Source organism: Oncorhynchus masou, chromosome 20 (assembly GCF_036934945.1).
Source record: "Oncorhynchus masou masou isolate Uvic2021 chromosome 20, UVic_Omas_1.1, whole genome shotgun sequence".
NCBI lineage: Eukaryota > Metazoa > Chordata > Actinopteri > Salmoniformes > Salmonidae > Oncorhynchus > Oncorhynchus masou.
Window position 1 is genome coordinate 30668764 of NC_088231.1, and position 19650 is coordinate 30688413.

Genomic DNA, 19650 nt, shown 5'->3' on the forward strand with positions numbered 1-19650 from the left:
GATGTGTTGAGGTCAGATGTGTTGAAGTGTATATATAGGTCAGATGTGTTGAGGTGTATAGAGGTCAGATGTGTTGAGGTCAGATGTGATGAGATGTATAGAGGTTAGATGTGTTGAGGTGTATATAGAGGTCAGATGTGATGAGATGTATAGAGGTTAGATGTGTTGAGGTCAGGTGTGTTGAGGTTTATAGAGGTCAGATGTGTTGAGGTGTATAGAGGTTAGATGTGTTGAGGTCAGATGTGTTGAGGTGTATAGAGGTTAGATGTGTTGAGGTGTATAGAGGTTAGATGTGTTGAGGTCAGATGTGTTGAGGTGTATAGAGGTTAGGTGTGTTGAGGTTGTGTTGAGGTCAGATGTGTTGAGGTGTATAGAGGTTAGATGTGTTGAGGTCAGATGTGTAGAGGTCAGATGTGTTGAGGTGTATAGAGGTCAGATGTTTTGAGGTGTATAGAGGTTAGATGTGTTGAGGTCAGATGTGTTGAGGTGTATAGAGGTTAGATGTGTTGAGGTCAGATGTGTTGAGATCAGATGTGTTGAGGTGTATAGAGGTTAGATGTGTTGAGGTGTATAGAGGTTAGATGTGTTGAGGTCAGATGTGTTGAGAGGTCAGATGTGTAGAGGTCAGATGTGTTGAGGTGTATAGAGGTCAGATGTGTTGAGGTGTATAGATTAGATGTGTTGAGGTGTATAGAGGTTAGATGTGTTGAGGTGTGTAGAGGTCAGATGTGTTGAGGTCAGATGTGTTGAGGTCAGGTGTGTTGAGGTGTATAGAGGTCAGATGTGTTGAGGTCTGTATGAGTCAGATGTGTTGAGGTCAGATGTGTTGAGGTGTATAGAGGTCAGATGTGTTGAGGTGTATAGAGGTCAGATGTGTTGAGGTCAGATGTGTTGAGGTGTATAGAGGTCAGATGTGTTGAGAGATGTGATGAGGTGTATAGAGGTCAGATGTGTTGAGGTGTATAGAGGTCAGATGTGTTGAGGTCAGATGTGATGAGGTGTATAGAGGTCAGATGTGTTGAGGTGTATAGAGGTCAGATGTGTTGAGATGTGTTGAGGTGTGTAGAGGTCAGATGTGTTGAGGTCAGATGTGTTGAGGTCAGGTGTGTTGAGGTCAGATGTGTTGAGGTGTATAGAGGTCAGATGTGTTGAGGTTAGATGTGTTGAGGTGTATAGAGGTCAGATGTGTTGAGGTGTATAGAGGTCAGATGTGTTGAGGTGTGTTGAGGTGTATAGAGGTTAGATGTGTTGAGGTCAGATGTGTTGAGATGTATAGAGGTTAGATGTGTTGAGGTCAGATGTGTTGAGGTGTAGATAGAGTCAGATGTGTTGAGGTGTATAGAGGTTAGATGTGTTGAGGTGTATAGAGGTCAGATGTGTTGAGGTGTATAGAGGTTAGATGTGTTGAGGTCAGATGTGTTGAGATGTATAGAGGTTAGATGTGTTGAGGTCAGATGTGTTGAGTGTATATATAGGTCAGATGTGTGTATAGAGGTCAGATGTGTTGAGGTCAGATGTGATGAGGTGTATAGAGGTTAGATGTGTTGAGGTGTATATAGAGGTCAGATGTGATGAGATGTATAGAGGTTAGATGTGTTGAGGTCAGTGTGTTGAGGTGTTATAGAGGTCAGATGTGTTGAGGTGTATAGAGGTTAGATGTGTTGAGGTCAGATGTGTTGAGGTGTATAGAGGTTAGATGTGTTGAGGTGTATAGATGATGTGTTGAGGTCAGATGTGTTGTGTATAGAGGTTAGATGTGTTGAGGTCAGATGTGTTGAGAGGTTAGATGTGTTGAGGTCAGATGTAGAGGTCAGATGTGTTGAGGTGTATAGAGGTCAGATGTGTTGAGGTGTATAGAGGTTAGATGTGTTGAGGTCAGATGTGTTGAGGTGTATAGAGGTTAGATGTGTTGAGGTCAGATGTGTTGAGATGTGTGTTGAGGTGTATAGAGGTTAGATGTGTTGAGGTGTATAGAGGTTAGATGTGTTGAGAGGTCAGATGTGTTGAGGTGTATATACAGGTCAGATGTGTTGAGGTGATGTATTGAGGTGTATAGAGGTCAGATGTGTTGAGATGTATAGAGGTTAGATGTGTTGAGGTGTATAGAGGTTAGATGTGTTGAGGTGTATAGAGGTTGTGTTGAGGTGTGTAGAGGTCAGATGTGTTGAGGTGTATAGAGGTCAGATGTGTTGAGGTCAGATGTGTTGAGGTGTATAGAGGTCAGATGTGTTGAGGTGTATCAGATGTGTTGAGGTCAGATGTGTTGAGGTGTATAGAGGTTAGATGTGTTGAGGTTAGATGTGTTGAGGTGTATAGAGGTCAGATGTGTTGAGGTCAGATGTGTTGAGGTGTATAGAGGTTAGATGTGATGTGTTGAGGTGTATAGAGGTCAGATGTGTTGAGGTGTATAGAGGTCAGATGTGTTGAGGTGTGTAGAGGTCAGATGTGTTGAGGTGTATAGAGGTCAGATGTGTTGAGGTCAGGTGTGTTGAGGTTTATAGAGGTTAGATGTATAGAGGTTAGATGTGTTGAGGTCAGATGTGTTGAGGTGTATATAGAGGTCAGATGTGTTGAGGTGTATAGAGGTTAGATGTGTTGAGGTGTATATAGAGGTCAGATGTGTTGAGGTGTATAGAGGTTAGATGTGTTGAGGTCAGGTGTGTTGAGGTGTATATAGAGGTCAGATGTGATGAGATGTATAGAGGTTAGATGTGTTGAGGTGTATAGAGGTCAGATGTGTTGAGGTTAGATGTGTTGAGGTGTATAGAGGTTAGATGTGTTGAGGTGTATAGAGGTTAGATGTATAGAGGTTAGATGTGTTGAGGTGTATACAGGTCAGGTGTGTTGAGGTTAGATGTGTTGAGGTGTATAGAGGTTAGATGTGTTGAGGTGTATAGAGGTTAGATGTGTTGAGGTGTATAGAGGTCAGATGTGTTGAGGTGTATAGAGGTTAGATGTATAGAGGTCAGATGTGTTGAGGTGTATAGAGGTTAGATGTATAGAGGTCAGATGTGTTGAGGTGTATAGAGGTTAGATGTGTTGAGGTGTGTGTTGATGTATAGAGGTTAGATGTGTTGAGGTCAGATGTGTTGAGGTAGAGATGTGTTGAGGTGTATAGAGGTCAGATGTGTTGAGGTGTATAGATGGTTAGATGTATAGAGGTCAGATGTGTTGAGGTGTATAGAGGTTAGATGTGTTTGAGGTGTATAGAGGTCAGATGTGTTGAGGTCAGATGTGTTGAGGTGTATAGAGGTTAGATGTGTTGAGGTCAGATGTGTTGAGGTGTATAGAGGTTAGATGTGTTTGAGGTCAGATGTGTTGAGGTGTATAGAGGTCAGATGTGTTGAGGTGTATAGAGGTCAGATGTGTTGAGAGGTCAGATGTGTTGAGGTGTGTAGAGGTCAGATGTGTTGAGGTTAGATGTGTTGAGGTGTATATGAGGTCAGATGTGTTGAGGTGTATAGAGGTCAGATGTGTTGAGGTGTAGATGATGTGTTGAGGTCAGATGTGTTGAGGTGTATAGAGGTCAGATGTGTTGAGGTGTATAGAGGTTAGATGTGTTGAGGTCAGGTGTGTTGAAGTGTATAGAGGTTAGATGTGTTGAGGTCAGATGTGTTGAGGTGTATAGAGGTCAGATGTGTTGAGGTCAGGTGTGTTGAGGTGTATAGAGGTTAGATGTGTTGAGGTGTATAGAGGTTAGATGTGTTGAGGTGTATATAGAGGTCATGTGTGAGGTGTATAGAGGTTAGATGTGTTGAGGTCAGATGTGTTGAGGTGTATAGAGGTCAGATGTGTTGAGGTGTATAGAGGTTAGATGTGTTGAGGTCAGGTGTGTTGAGGTGTATAGAGGTTAGATGTGTTGAGGTCAGATGTGTTGAGGTGTATAGAGGTCAGATGTGTTGAGGTGTATAGAGGTTGAGATGTGTTGAGGTCAGATGTGTTGAGGTGTATAGAGGTTAGATGTGTTGAGGTCAGATGTGTTGAGGTCAGATGTGATGTGTATAGAGGTTAGATGTGTTGAGGTCAGATGTGTTGAGGTGTATAGAGGTCAGATGTGTTGAGGTCAGATGTGTTGAGGTGTATAGAGGTCAGATGTGTTGAGGTCAGATGTGTTGAGGTGTATAGAGGTTAGATGTGTAGAGGTCAGATGTGTTGAGGTGTATAGAGGTCAGATGTGTTGAGGTGTGTAGAGGTTAGATGTGTTGAGGTCAGATGTGTGTGAGGTGTATAGTGGTCAGATGTGTTGAGTTGTATATACAGGTTAGATGTATAGAGGTTAGATGTGTTGAGGTCAGATGTGTTGAGGTGTATAGAGGTCAGATGTGTTGAGGTGTATAGAGGTCAGATGTGTTGAGGTCAGATGTGTTGAGGTGTATAGAGGTCAGATGTGTTGAGGTCAGATGTGTTGAGGTGTATAGAGGTCAGATGTGTTGAGGTGTATAGAGGTCAGATGTGTTGAGGTCAGATGTGATGAGGTGTATAGAGGTCAGATGTGTTGAGGTCAGATGTGTTGAGGTGTATAGAGGTCAGATGTGTTGAGGTGTATAGAGGTTAGATGTGTTGAGGTGTGTAGAGGTCAGATGTGTTGAGTGTATGTGAGGTCAGATGTGTTGAGGTCAGATGTGTTGAGGTGTATAGAGGTCAGATGTGTTGAGGTTAGATGTGTTGAGGTGTATAGAGGTTAGATGTGTTGAGGTGTAGAGGTCAGATGTGTTGAGGTCAGATGTGTTGAGGTGTATAGAGGTCAGATGTGTTGAGGTCAGATGTGATGAGGTGTATAGAGGTTAGATGTGTTGAGGTCAGATGTGTTGAGGTGTATATAGGGTCAGATGTGTTGAGGTGTATAGAGGTTAGATGTGTTGAGGTGTATATAGAGTCAGATGTGTTGAGGTGTATAGAGGTTAGATGTGTTGAGGTCAGATGTGATGAGATGTATAGAGGTTAGATGTGTTGAGGTCAGATGTGTTGAAGTGTATATAGATGTGTTGAGGTCAGATGTGTTGAGGTGTATAGAGGTCAGATGTGTTGAGGTCAGATGTGATGAGGTGTATAGAGGTTAGATGTGTTGAGATATAGTCAGATGTGATGAGATGTATAGAGGTTAGATGTGTTGAGGTCAGGTGTGTTGAGGTTTATAGAGGTCAGATGTGTTGAGGTGTATAGAGGTTAGATGTGTTGAGGTCAGATGTGTTGAGGTGTATAGAGGTTAGATGTGTTGAGGTGTATAGAGGTTAGATGTGTTGAGGTCAGATGTGTTGAGGTGTATAGAGGTTAGATGTGTTGAGGTCAGATGTGTTGAGGTGTATAGAGGTTAGATGTGTTGAGGTGTATAGATGTGTAGAGGTCAGATGTGTTGAGGTGTATAGAGGTCAGATGTTTTGAGGTGTATAGATGTGTTGAGGTCAGATGTGTTGAGGTGTATAGAGGTTAGATGTGTTGAGGTCAGATGTGTTGAGATCAGATGTGTTGAGGTGTATAGAGGTTAGATGTGTTGAGGTGTATAGAGGTTAGATGTGTTGAGGTCAGATGTGTTGAGGTGTATATAGGTCAGATGTGTAGAGGTCAGATGTGTTGAGGTGTATAGAGGTCAGATGTGTTGAGGTGTATAGAGGTTAGATGTGTTGAGGTGTATAGAGGTCAGATGTGTTGAGGTCAGATGTGTTGAGGTGTATAGAGGTCAGATGTGTAGAGGTCAGATGTGTTGAGGTGTATAGAGGTTAGATGTGTAGAGGTCAGATGTGTTGAGGTGTGTATAGAGGTCAGATGTGTTGAGGTGTATAGAGGTTAGATGTGTTGAGGTCAGATGTGATGAGGTGTATAGAGGTCAGATGTGTTGAGGTGTATAGTTAGATGTATAGAGGTTAGATGTGTTGAGGTCAGATGTGTTGAGGTGTATAGAGGTCAGATGTGTTGAGGTGTATAGAGGTCAGATGTGTTGAGGTCAGATGTGTTGAGGTGTATAGAGGTTAGATGTGTTGAGTGTCAGATGTGTTGAGGTGTATAGAGGTCAGATGTGTTGAGGTCAGATGTGTTGAGATGTATAGAGGTTAGATGTGTTGAGGTGTATATGTCAGATGTGATGAGATGTATAGAGGTTAGATGTGTTGAGGTCAGGTGTGTTGAGGTTTATAGAGGTCAGATGTGTTGAGGTGTATAGAGGTTAGATGTGTTGAGGTCAGATGTGTTGAGGTGTATAGAGGTTAGATGTGTTGAGGTGTATAGAGGTTAGATGTGTTGAGGTCAGATGTGTTGAGGTGTATAGAGGTTAGATGTGTTGAGGTCAGATGTGTTGAGGTGTATAGAGGTTAGATGTGTTGAGGTCAGATGTGTAGAGGTCAGATGTGTTGAGGTGTATAGAGGTCAGATGTTTTGAGGTGTATAGAGGTTAGATGTGTTGAGGTCAGATGTGTTGAGGTGTATAGAGGTTAGATGTGTTGAGGTCAGATGTGTTGAGATCAGATGTGTTGAGGTGTATAGAGGTTAGATGTGTTGAGGTGTATAGAGGTTAGATGTGTTGAGGTCAGATGTGTTGAGGTGTATATACAGGTCAGATGTGTAGAGGTCAGATGTATTGAGGTGTATAGAGGTCAGATATGTTGAGGTGTATAGAGGTTAGATGTGTTGAGGTGTATAGAGGTCAGATGTGTTGAGGTCAGATGTGTTGAGGTGTATAGAGGTCAGATGTGTAGAGGTCAGATGTGTTGAGGTGTATAGAGCTTAGATGTGTAGAGGTCAGATGTGTTGAGGTGTGTATAGAGGTCAGATGTGTTGAGGTGTGTATAGAGGTTAGATGTGTTGAGGTCAGATGTGATGAGGTGTATAGTGGTCAGATGTGTTGAGTTGTATATACAGGTTAGATGTATAGAGGTTAGATGTGTTGAGGTCAGATGTGTTGAGGTGTATAGAGGTCAGATGTGTTGAGGTGTATAGAGGTCAGATGTGTTGAGGTCAGATGTGTTGAGGTGTATAGAGGTCAGATGTGTTGAGGTCAGATGTGATGAGGTGTATAGAGGTCAGATGTGTTGAGGTGTATAGAGGTCAGATGTGTTGAGGTCAGATGTGATGAGGTGTATAGAGGTCAGATGTGTTGAGGTCAGATGTGTTGAGGTGTATAGAGGTCAGATGTGTTGAGGTGTATAGAGGTTAGATGTGTTGAGGTGTGTAGAGGTCAGATGTGTTGAGGTCAGGTGTGTTGAGGTCAGGTGTGTTGAGGTCAGGTGTGTTGAGGTGTATAGAGGTCAGATGTGTTGAGGTTAGATGTGTTGAGGTGTATAGAGGTCAGATGTGTTGAGGTGTGTAGAGGTCAGATGTGTTGAGGTCAGATGTGTTGAGGTGTATAGAGGTCAGATGTGTTGAGGTCAGATGTGATGAGATGTATAGAGGTTAGATGTGTTGAGGTCAGATGTGTTGAGGTGTAGATAGAGGTCAGATGTGTTGAGGTGTATAGAGGTTAGATGTGTTGAGGTGTATATAGAGGTCAGATGTGTTGAGGTGTATAGAGGTTAGATCTGTTGAGGTCAGATGTGATGAGATGTATAGAGGTTAGATGTGTTGAGGTCAGATGTGTTGAGGTGTATATATAGGTCAGATGTGTTGAGGTGTATAGAGGTCAGATGTGTTGAGGTCAGATGTGATGAGATGTATAGAGGTTAGATGTGTTGAGGTGTATATAGAGGTCAGATGTGATGAGATGTATAGAGGTTAGATGTGTTGAGGTCAGGTGTGTTGAGGTTTATAGAGGTCAGATGTGTTGAGGTGTATAGAGGTTAGATGTGTTGAGGTCAGATGTGTTGAGGTGTATAGAGGTTAGATGTGTTGAGGTGTATAGAGGTTAGATGTGTTGAGGTCAGATGTGTTGAGGTGTATAGAGGTTAGATGTGTTGAGGTCAGATGTGTTGAGGTGTATAGAGGTTAGATGTGTTGAGGTCAGATGTGTAGAGGTCAGATGTGTTGAGGTGTATAGAGGTCAGATGTTTTGAGGTGTATAGAGGTTAGATGTGTTGAGGTCAGATGTGTTGAGGTGTATAGAGGTTAGATGTGTTGAGGTCAGATGTGTTGAGATCAGATGTGTTGAGGTGTATAGAGGTTAGATGTGTTGAGGTGTATAGAGGTTAGATGTGTTGAGGTCAGATGTGTTGAGGTGTATATACAGGTCAGATGTGTAGAGGTCAGATGTATTGAGGTGTATAGAGGTCAGATATGTTGAGGTGTATAGAGGTTAGATGTGTTGAGGTGAATAGAGGTTAGATGTGTTGAGGTGTGTAGAGGTCAGATGTGTTGAGGTCAGGTGTGTTGAGGTCAGGTGTGTTGAGGTGTATAGAGGTCAGATGTGTTGAGGTCTGTAGAGGTCAGATGTGTTGAGGTCAGATGTGTTGAGGTTTATAGAGGTTAGATGTATAGAGGTTAGATGTGTTGAGGTCAGATGTGTTGAGGTGTATATAGAGGTCAGATGTGTTGAGGTGTATATAGAGGTCAGATGTGTTGAGGTCAGATGTGTTGAGGTGTATAGAGGTCAGATGTGTTGAGGTCTGTAGAGGTCAGATGTGTTGAGGTCAGATGTGTTGAGGTGTATAGAGGTTAGATGTGTTGAGGTTAGATGTGTTGAGGTGTATAGAGGTCAGATGTGTTGAGGTCAGATGTGTTGAGGTGTATAGAGGTCAGATGTGTTGAGGTCTGTAGAGGTCAGATGTGTTGAGGTGTATAGAGGTCAGATGTGTTGAGGTCAGGTGTGTTGAGGTTTATAGAGGTTAGATGTATAGAGGTTAGATGTGTTGAGGTCAGATGTGTTGAGGTGTATATAGAGGTCAGATGTGTTGAGGTGTATAGAGGTTAGATGTGTTGAGGTGTATATAGAGGTCAGATGTGTTGAGGTGTATAGAGGTTAGATGTGTTGAGGTCAGATGTGTTGAGGTGTATATAGAGGTCAGATGTGATGAGATGTATAGAGGTTAGATGTGTTGAGGTGTATAGAGGTCAGATGTGTTGAGGTTAGATGTGTTGAGGTGTATAGAGGTTAGATGTGATGAGGTGTATAGAGGTTAGATGTATAGAGGTTAGATGTGTTGAGGTGTATACAGGTCAGGTGTGTTGAGGTTAGATGTGTTGAGGTGTATAGAGGTTAGATGTGTTGAGGTGTATAGAGGTCAGATGTGTTGAGGTGTATAGAGGTCAGATGTGTTGAGGTGTATAGAGGTCAGATGTATAGAGTCAGATGTGTTGAGGTGTATAGAGGTTAGATGTGTTGAGGTCAGATGTGTTGAGGTGTATAGAGGTTAGATGTGTTGAGGTCAGATGTGTTGAGGTGTATAGAGGTTAGATGTGTTGAGGTCAGATGTGTTGAGGTTAGATGTGTTGAGGTGTATGAGGTTAGATGTGATGAGGTGTATAGAGGTTAGATGTATAGAGGTCAGATGTGATGAGGTGTATAGAGGTTAGATGTATAGAGGTCAGATGTGTTGAGGTGTATAGAGGTCAGATGTATAGAGGTCAGATGTGTTGAGGTGTATAGAGGTTAGATGTGTTGAGGTCAGATGTGTTGAGGTGTATAGAGGTTAGATGTGTTGAGGTCAGGTGTGTTGAGGTGTATAGAGGTCAGATGTGTTGAGGTGTATAGAGGTCAGATGTGTTGAGGTGTATAGAGGTCAGATGTGTTGAGGTTAGATGTGTATAGAGGTTAGATGTGTTGAGGTGTATAGAGGTCAGATGTGTTGAGGTTAGATGTGTTGAGGTGTATAGAGGTTAGATGTGTTGAGGTGTATAGAGGTCAGATGTGTTGAGGTTAGATGTGTTGAGGTGTATAGAGGTTCGATGTGATGAGGTGTATAGAGTTCAGATGTGTTGAGGTGAATAGAGGTTAGATGTGTTGAGGTGTGTAGAGGTCAGATGTGTTGAGGTCAGGTGTGTTGAGGTCAGGTGTGTTGAGGTGTATAGAGGTCAGATGTGTTGAGGTCTGTAGAGGTCAGATGTGTTGAGGTCAGATGTGTTGAGGTTTATAGAGGTTAGATGTATAGAGGTTAGATGTGTTGAGGTCAGATGTGTTGAGGTGTATATAGAGGTCAGATGTGTTGAGGTGTATAGAGGTCAGATGTGTTGAGGTCAGATGTGTTGAGGTGTATAGAGGTCAGATGTGTTGAGGTCTGTAGAGGTCAGATGTGTTGAGGTCAGATGTGTTGAGGTGTATAGAGGTTAGATGTGTTGAGGTTAGATGTGTTGAGGTGTATAGAGGTCAGATGTGTTGAGGTCAGATGTGTTGAGGTTTATAGAGGTCAGATGTGTTGAGGTCTGTAGAGGTCAGATGTGTTGAGGTGTATAGAGGTCAGATGTGTTGAGGTCAGGTGTGTTGAGGTTTATAGAGGTTAGATGTATAGAGGTTAGATGTGTTGAGGTCAGATGTGTTTAGGTGTATATATAGGTCAGATGTGTTGAGGTGTATAGAGGTTAGATGTGTTGAGGTGTATATAGAGGTCAGATGTGTTGAGGTGTATAGAGGTTAGATGTGTTGAGGTCAGGTGTGTTGAGGTGTATATAGAGGTCAGATGTGATGAGATGTATAGAGGTTAGATGTGTTGAGGTGTATAGAGGTCAGATGTGTTGAGGTTAGATGTGTTGAGGTGTATAGAGGTTAGATGTGATGAGGTGTATAGAGGTTAGATGTATAGAGGTTAGATGTGTTGAGGTGTATACAGGTCAGGTGTGTTGAGGTTAGATGTGTTGAGGTGTATAGAGGTTAGATGTGTTGAGGTGTATAGAGGTCAGATGTGTTGAGGTGTATAGAGGTCAGATGTGTTGAGGTGTATAGAGGTCAGATGTATAGAGGTCAGATGTGTTGAGGTGTATAGAGGTTAGATGTGTTGAGGTCAGATGTGTTGAGGTGTATAGAGGTTAGATGTGTTGAGGTCAGATGTGTTGAGGTGTATAGAGGTTAGATGTGTTGAGGTCAGATGTGTTGAGGTTAGATGTGTTGAGGTGTATGAGGTTAGATGTGATGAGGTGTATAGAGGTTAGATGTATAGAGGTCAGATGTGATGAGGTGTATAGAGGTTAGATGTATAGAGGTCAGATGTGTTGAGGTGTATAGAGGTCAGATGTATAGAGGTCAGATGTGTTGAGGTGTATAGAGGTTAGATGTGTTGAGGTCAGATGTGTTGAGGTGTATAGAGGTTAGATGTGTTGAGGTCAGGTGTGTTGAGGTGTATAGAGGTCAGATGTGTTGAGGTGTATAGAGGTCAGATGTGTTGAGGTGTATAGAGGTCAGATGTGTTGAGGTTAGATGTGTTGAGGTGTATAGAGGTTAGATGTGTTGAGGTGTATAGAGGTCAGATGTGTTGAGGTTAGATGTGTTGAGGTGTATAGAGGTTAGATGTGTTGAGGTGTATAGAGGTCAGATGTGTTGAGGTTAGATGTGTTGAGGTGTATAGAGGTTCGATGTGATGAGGTGTATAGAGGTCAGATGTGTTGAGGTGTGTAGAGGTTAGATGTGATGAGGTGTATAGAGGTTAGATGTATAGAGGTCAGATGTGTTGAGGTGTATACAGGTCAGGTGTGTTGAGGTGTATAGAGGTTAGATGTGTTGAGGTGTATAGAGGTTAGATGTGTTGAGGTGTATAGAGGTCAGATGTGTTGAGGTTAGATGTGTTGAGGTGTATAGAGGTTAGATGTGATGAGGTGTATACAGGTCTGATGTGTTGAGGTGTATACAGGTCTGATGTGTTGAGGTGTATAGAGGTTAGATGTGTTGAGGTGTATAGAGGTTAGATGTGTTGAGGTTAGATGTGTTGAGGTCAGATGTGTTGAGGTCAGATGTGTTGAGGTCAGGTGTGTTGAGGTGTATATAGAGGTCAGATGTGATGAGATGTATAGAGGTTAGATGTGTTGAGGTGTATAGAGGTCAGATGTGTTGAGGTGTATAGAGGTCAGATGTGTTGAGGTTAGATGTGTTGAGGTGTATGAGGTTAGATGTGATGAGGTGTATAGAGGTTAGATGTATAGAGGTCAGATGTGATGAGGTGTATAGAGGTTAGATGTATAGAGGTCAGATGTGTTGAGGTGTATACAGGTCAGGTGTGTTGAGGTGTATGAGGTTAGATGTGTTGAGGTGTATAGAGGTTAGATGTATAGAGGTTAGATGTGATGAGGTGTATAGAGGTTAGATGTATAGAGGTCAGATGTGTTGAGGTGTATACAGGTCAGGTGTGTTGAGGTGTATAGAGGTTAGATGTGTTGAGGTTAGATGTGTTGAGGTCAGATGTGTTGAGGTCAGATGTGTTGAGGTCAGATGTGTTGAGGTGTATAGAGGTTAGATGTGTTGAGGTGTGTAGAGGTCAGATGTGTTGAGGTCAGGTGTGTTGAGGTCAGGTGTGTTGAGGTTTATGAGGTTAGATGTATAGAGGTTAGATGTGTTGAGGTCAGATGTGTTGAGATGTATATAGAATTCAGATGTGTTGAGGTGTATAGAGGTTAGATGTGTTGAGGTGTATATAGAGGTCAGATGTGTTGAGGTGTATAGAGGTTAGATGTGTTGAGGTCAGGTGTGTTGAGGTGTATATAGAGGTCAGATGTGATGAGATGTATAGAGGTTAGATGTGTTGAGGTGTATAGAGGTCAGATGTGTTGAGGTGTATAGAGGTTAGATGTGATGAGGTGTATACAGGTTAGATGTATAGAGGTTAGATGTGTTGAGGTGTATACAGGTCAGGTGTGTTGAGGTTAGATGTGTTGAGGTGTATAGAGTTTAGATGTGTTGAGGTGTATAGAGGTCAGATGTGTTGAGGTGTATAGAGGTTGATGTGTTGAGGTCAGATGTGTTGAGGTTTATAGAGGTTAGATGTATAGAGGTTAGATGTGTTGAGGTCAGATGTGTTGAGGTGTATATAGAATTCAGATGTGTTGAGGTGTGTATAGAGGTTAGATGTGTTGAGGTGTATATAGAGGTCAGATGTGTTGAGGTGTATAGAGGTTAGATGTGTTGAGGTCAGATGTGTTGAGGTTAGATGTGTTGAGGTGTATGAGGTTAGATGTGATGAGGTGTATAGAGGTTAGATGTATAGAGGTCAGATGTGATGAGGTGTATAGAGGTTAGATGTATAGAGGTCAGATGTGTTGAGGTGTATAGAGGTCAGATGTATAGAGGTCAGATGTGTTGAGGTGTATAGAGGTTAGATGTGTTGAGGTCAGATGTGTTGAGGTGTATAGAGGTTAGATGTGTTGAGGTCAGGTGTGTTGAGGTATATAGAGGTATAGAGGTCAGATGTGTTGAGGTGTATAGAGGTCAGATGTGTTGAGGTGTATAGAGGTCAGATGTGTTGAGGTTAGATGTGTTGAGGTGTATAGAGGTTAGATGTGTTGAGGTGTATAGAGGTCAGATGTGTTGAGGTTAGATGTGTTGAGGTGTATAGAGGTTAGATGTGTTGAGGTGTATAGAGGTCAGATGTGTTGAGGTTAGATGTGTTGAGGTGTATAGAGGTTCGATGTGTGAGGTGTATAGAGGTCAGATGTGTTGAGGTGTATAGAGGTTAGATGTGATGAGGTGTATAGAGGTTAGATGTATAGAGGTCAGATGTGTTGAGGTGTATACAGGTCAGGTGTGTTGAGGTGTAGAGAGGTTAGATGTGTTGAGGTGTATAGAGGTTAGATGTGTTGAGGTGTATAGAGGTCAGATGTGTTGAGGTTAGATGTGTTGAGGTGTATAGAGGTTAGATGTGATGAGGTGTATACAGGTCTGATGTGTTGAGGTTGAGGTATACAGGTCTGATGTGTTGAGGTGTATAGAGGTTAGATGTGTTGAGGTGTATAGAGGTTAGATGTGTTGAGGTTAGATGTGTTGAGGTCAGATGTGTTGAGGTGTCAGATGTGTTGAGGTCAGGTGTGTTGAGGTGTATATAGAGGTCAGATGTGATGAGATGTATAGAGGTTAGATGTGTTGAGGTGTATAGAGGTCAGATGTGTTGAGGTGTATAGAGGTCAGATGTGTTGAGGTTAGATGTGTTGAGGTGTATGAGGTTAGATGTGATGAGGTGTATAGAGGTTAGATGTATAGAGGTCAGATGTGTTGAGGTGTATACAGGTCAGGTGTGTTGAGGTGTATAGAGGTTAGATGTGTTGAGGTTAGATGTGTTGAGGTCAGATGTGTTGAGGTCAGATGTGTTGAGGTCAGATGTGTTGAGGTGTATAGAGGTTAGATGTGTTGAGGTGTGTAGAGGTCAGATGTGTTGAGGTCAGGTGTGTTGAGGTCAGGTGTGTTGAGGTTTATAGAGGTTAGATGTATAGAGGTTAGATGTGTTGAGGTCAGATGTGTTGAGGTGTATATAGAATTCAGATGTGTTGAGGTGTATAGAGGTTAGATGTGTTGAGGTGTATATAGAGGTCAGATGTGTTGAGGTGTATAGAGGTTAGATGTGTTGAGGTCAGGTGTGTTGAGGTGTATATAGAGGTCAGATGTGATGAGATGTATAGAGGTTAGATGTGTTGAGGTGTATAGAGGTCAGATGTGTTGAGGTGTATAGAGGTTAGATGTGATGAGGTGTATACAGGTTAGATGTATAGAGGTTAGATGTGTTGAGGTGTATACAGGTCAGGTGTGTTGAGGTTAGATGTGTTGAGGTGTATAGAGGTTAGATGTGTTGAGGTGTATAGAGGTCAGATGTGTTGAGGTGTATAGAGGTCAGATGTGTTGAGGTCAGGTGTGTTGAGGTTTATAGAGGTTAGATGTATAGAGGTTAGATGTGTTGAGGTCAGATGTGTTGAGGTGTATATAGAATTCAGATGTGTTGAGGTGTATAGAGGTTAGATGTGTTGAGGTGTATATAGAGGTCAGATGTGTTGAGGTGTATAGAGGTTAGATGTGTTGAGGTCAGGTGTGTTGAGGTGTATAGAGGTTAGATGTGATGAGGTGTATAGAGGTTAGATGTATAGAGGTTAGATGTGTTGAGGTGTATACAGGTCAGGTGTGTTGAGGTTAGATGTGTTGAGGTGTATAGAGGTTAGATGTGTTGAGGTGTATAGAGGTCAGATGTGTTGAGGTGTATAGAGGTTAGATGTGTTGAGGTGTATACAGGTCAGATGTGTTGAGGTTAGATGTGTTGAGGTGTATGAGGTTAGATGTGATGAGGTGTATAGAGGTTAGATGTATAGAGGTCAGATGTGATGAGGTGTATAGAGGTTAGATGTATAGAGGTCAGATGTGTTGAGGTGTATAGAGGTCAGATGTATAGAGGTCAGATGTGTTGAGGTGTATAGAGGTTAGATGTGTTGAGGTCAGATGTGTTGAGGTGTATAGAGGTCAGATGTGTTGAGGTGTATAGAGGTCAGATATGTTGAGGTTAGATGTGTTGAGGTGTATAGAGGTCAGATGTGTTGAGGTTAGATGTGTTGAGGTGTATAGAGGTCAGATGTGTTGAGGTTAGATGTGTTGAGGTGTATAGAGGTTAGATGTATAGAGGTTAGATGTGTTGAGGTGTATACAGGTCAGGTGTGTTGAGGTTAGATGTGTTGAGGTGTATAGAGGTTAGATGTGTTGAGGTGTATAGAGGTTAGATGTGATGAGGTGTATAGAGGTTAGATGTATAGAGGTTAGATGTGATGAGGTGTATAGAGGTTAGATGTATAGAGGTTAGATGTGTTGAGGTGTATACAGGTCAGATGTGTTGAGGTTAGATGTGTTGAGGTGTATAGAGGTCAGGTGTGTTGAGGTTAGATGTGTTGAGGTGTATAGAGGTTAGATGTGTTGAGGTGTATAGAGGTTAGATGTGTTGAGGTGTATACAGGTCAGGTGTGTTGAGGTTAGATGTGTTGAGGTGTATAGAGGTTAGATGTGTTGAGGTGTATAGAGGTCAGATGTGTTGAGGTGTATAGAGGTCAGATGTGTTGAGGTGTATAGAGGTCAGATGTGTTGAGGTGTATAGAGGTCAGATGTGTTGAGGTGTATAGAGGTCAGATGTATAGAGGTCAGATGTGTTGAGGTGTATAGAGGTTAGATGTGTTGAGGTCAGATGTGTTGAGGTGTATAGAGGTTAGATGTGTTGAGGTCAGATGTGTTGAGGTGTATAGAGGTTAGATGTGTTGAGGTCAGATGTGTTGAGGTTAGATGTGTTGAGGTGTATGAGGTTAGATGTGATGAGGTGTATAGAGGTTAGATGTATAGAGGTCAGATGTGATGAGGTGTATAGAGGTTAGATGTATAGAGGTCAGATGTGTTGAGGTGTATAGAGGTCAGATGTATAGAGGTCAGATGTGTTGAGGTGTATAGAGGTTAGATGTGTTGAGGTCAGATGTGTTGAGGTGTATAGAGGTTAGATGTGTTGAGGTCAGATGTGTTGAGGTGTATAGAGGTCAGATGTGTTGAGGTGTATAGAGGTCAGATGTGTTGAGGTGTATAGAGGTCAGATGTGTTGAGGTTAGATGTGTTGAGGTGTATAGAGGTTAGATGTGTTGAGGTGTATAGAGGTCAGATGTGTTGAGGTTAGATGTGTTGAGGTGTATAGAGGTTAGATGTGTTGAGGTGTATAGAGGTCAGATGTGTTGAGGTTAGATGTGTTGAGGTGTATAGAGGTTCGATGTGATGAGGTGTATAGAGGTTAGATGTATAGAGGTCAGATGTGTTGAGGTGTATACAGGTCAGGTGTGTTGAGGTGTATAGAGGTTAGATGTGTTGAGGTGTATAGAGGTTAGATGTGTTGAGGTGTATACAGGTCTGATGTGTTGAGGTGTATAGAGGTTAGATGTGTTGAGGTGTATAGAGGTTAGATGTGTTGAGGTTAGATGTGTTGAGGTCAGATGTGTTGAGGTCAGATGTGTTGAGGTCAGATGTGTTGAGGTCAGATGTGTTGAGGTCAGATGTGTTGAGGTCAGGTGTGTTGAGGTGTATATAGAGGTCAGATGTGATGAGATGTATAGAGGTTAGATGTGTTGAGGTGTATAGAGGTCAGATGTGTTGAGGTGTATAGAGGTCAGATGTGTTGAGGTTAGATGTGTTGAGGTGTATGAGGTTAGATGTGATGAGGTGTATAGAGGTTAGATGTATAGAGGTCAGATGTGATGAGGTGTATAGAGGTTAGATGTATAGAGGTCAGATGTGTTGAGGTGTATACAGGTCAGGTGTGTTGAGGTGTATGAGGTTAGATGTGTTGAGGTGTATAGAGGTTAGATGTATAGAGGTTAGATGTGATGAGGTGTATAGAGGTTAGATGTATAGAGGTCAGATGTGTTGAGGTGTATACAGGTCAGGTGTGTTGAGGTGTATAGAGGTTAGATGTGTTGAGGTGTATAGAGGTTAGATGTGTTGAGGTGTATAGAGGTCAGATGTGTTGAGGTTAGATGTGTTGAGGTGTATAGAGGTTAGATGTGATGAGGTGTATACAGGTCTGATGTGTTGAGGTGTATAGAGGTCAGATGTGTTGAGGTGTATAGAGGTTAGATGTCTTGAGGTGTATAGAGGTTAGATGTATAGAGGTTGGATGTGTTGAGGTGTATAGAGGTTAGATGTGTTGAGGTTAGATGTGTTGAGGTCAGATGTGTTGAGGTCAGATGTGTTGAGGTGTATAGAGGTTAGATGTGTTGAGGTGTGTAGAGGTCAGATGTGTTGAGGTCAGGTGTGTTGAGGTCAGGTGTGTTGAGGTCAGGTGTGTTGAGGTTTATAGAGGTTAGATGTATAGAGGTTAGATGTGTTGAGGTCAGATGTGTTGAGGTGTATATAGAATTCAGATGTGTTGAGGTGTATAGAGGTTAGATGTGTTGAGGTGTATATAGAGGTCAGATGTGTTGAGGTGTATAGAGGTTAGATGTGTTGAGGTCAGGTGTGTTGAGGTGTATATAGAGGTCAGATGTGATGAGATGTATAGAGGTTAGATGTGTTGAGGTGTATAGAGGTCAGATGTGTTGAGGTGTATAGAGGTTAGATGTGATGAGGTGTATAGAGGTTAGATGTATAGAGGTTAGATGTGTTGAGGTGTATACAGGTCAGGTGTGTTGAGGTTAGATGTGTTGAGGTGTATAGAGGTTAGATGTGTTGAGGTGTATAGAGGTCAGATGTGTTGAGGTGTATAGAGGTCAGATGTGTTGAGGTGTATAGAGGTCAGATGTGTTGAGGTCAGGTGTGTTGAGGTTTATAGAGGTTAGATGTATAGAGGTTAGATGTGTTGAGGTCAGATGTGTTGAGGTGTATATAGAATTCAGATGTGTTGAGGTGTATAGAGGTTAGATGTGTTGAGGTGTATATAGAGGTCAGATGTGTTGAGGTGTATAGAGGTTAGATGTGTTGAGGTCAGGTGTGTTGAGGTGTATATAGAGGTCAGATGTGATGAGATGTGTTGAGGTTAGATGTGTTGAGGTGTATAGAGGTTAGATGTGATGAGGTGTATAGAGGTTAGATGTATAGAGGTTAGATGTGTTGAGGTGTATAGAGGTTAGATGTGTTGAGGTGTATAGAGGTTAGATGTGTTGAGGTGTATAGAGGTCAGATGTGTTGAGGTGTATAGAGGTTAGATGTGTTGAGGTGTATACAGGTCAGATGTGTTGAGGTTAGATGTGTTGAGGTGTATGAGGTTAGATGTGATGAGGTGTATAGAGGTTAGATGTATAGAGGTCAGATGTGATGAGGTGTATAGAGGTTAGATGTATAGAGGTCAGATGTGTTGAGGTGTATAGAGGTCAGATGTATAGAGGTCAGATGTGTTGAGGTGTATAGAGGTTAGATGTGTTGAGGTCAGATGTGTTGAGGTGTATAGAGGTTAGATGTGTTGAGGTCAGGTGTGTTGAGGTGTATAGAGGTCAGATGTGTTGAGGTGTATAGAGGTCAGATATGTTGAGGTTAGATGTGTTGAGGTGTATAGAGGTCAGATGTGTTGAGGTTAGATGTGTTGAGGTGTATAGAGGTTCGATGTGATGAGGTGTATAGAGTTCAGATGTGTTGAGGTGTGTAGAGGTCAGGTGTGTTGAGGTGTGTAGAGGTTAGATGTGATGAGGTGTATAGAGGTTAGATGTATAGAGGTCAGATGTGTTGAGGTGTATACAGGTCAGGTGTGTTGAGGTGTATAGAGGTTAGATGTGTTGAGGTGTATAGAGGTCAGATGTGTTGAGGTGTATACAGGTCTGATGTGTTGAGGTGTAAAGAGGTCAGATGTGTTGAGGTGTATAGAGGTTAGATGTGTTGAGGTGTATAGAGGTTGGTTGTGTTGAGGTGTATACAGGTCAGGTGTGTTGAGGTTAGATGTGTTGAGGTGTATAGAGGTTAGATGTGTTGAGGTGTATAGAGGTTAGATGTGATGAGGTGTATACAGGTCTGATGTGTTGAGGTGTAAAGAGGTCAGATGTGTTGAGGTGTATAGAGGTTAGATGTGTTGAGGTGTATAGAGGTTGGTTGTGTTGAGGTGTATACAGGTCAGGTGTGTTGAGGTTAGATGTGTTGAGGTGTATAGAGGTTAGATGTGTTGAGGTGTATAGAGGTTAGATGTGTTGAGGTTAGATGTGTTGAGGTGTATACAGGTCAGGTGTGTTGAGGTCTCTGTACCTTACGTAGAGGTTTAAGGTGAGTCTCCATGATGAAGTTGTATTGGCACAGCTCACAGCAGTGTGTGTCTGATGACTTGATCCACTGGTTGAGACAGTCCTGGTGAACAAACCTCATGCTGCCTGTACAGTGGCACGGGGTTATCAACA

At 42.3% G+C, this 19650-nt stretch overlaps 1 protein-coding gene across 1 annotated transcript in view; it reads right to left on the reverse strand.

The window, feature by feature from the left end:
* The window catches only part of LOC135506632 (E3 ubiquitin-protein ligase MARCHF7-like), a 57067-nt gene that overhangs the window by 26723 nt on the left and 10694 nt on the right, over positions 1-19650 (reverse strand). Inside the window, exon 5 of the mRNA XM_064925951.1 lies at positions 19502-19650. This exon is cut by the window's right edge and continues 32 nt beyond it. Within this exon, the coding sequence (XP_064782023.1) occupies positions 19502-19650 (149 nt within the window). The remainder of the gene's footprint in view (positions 1-19501) is intronic.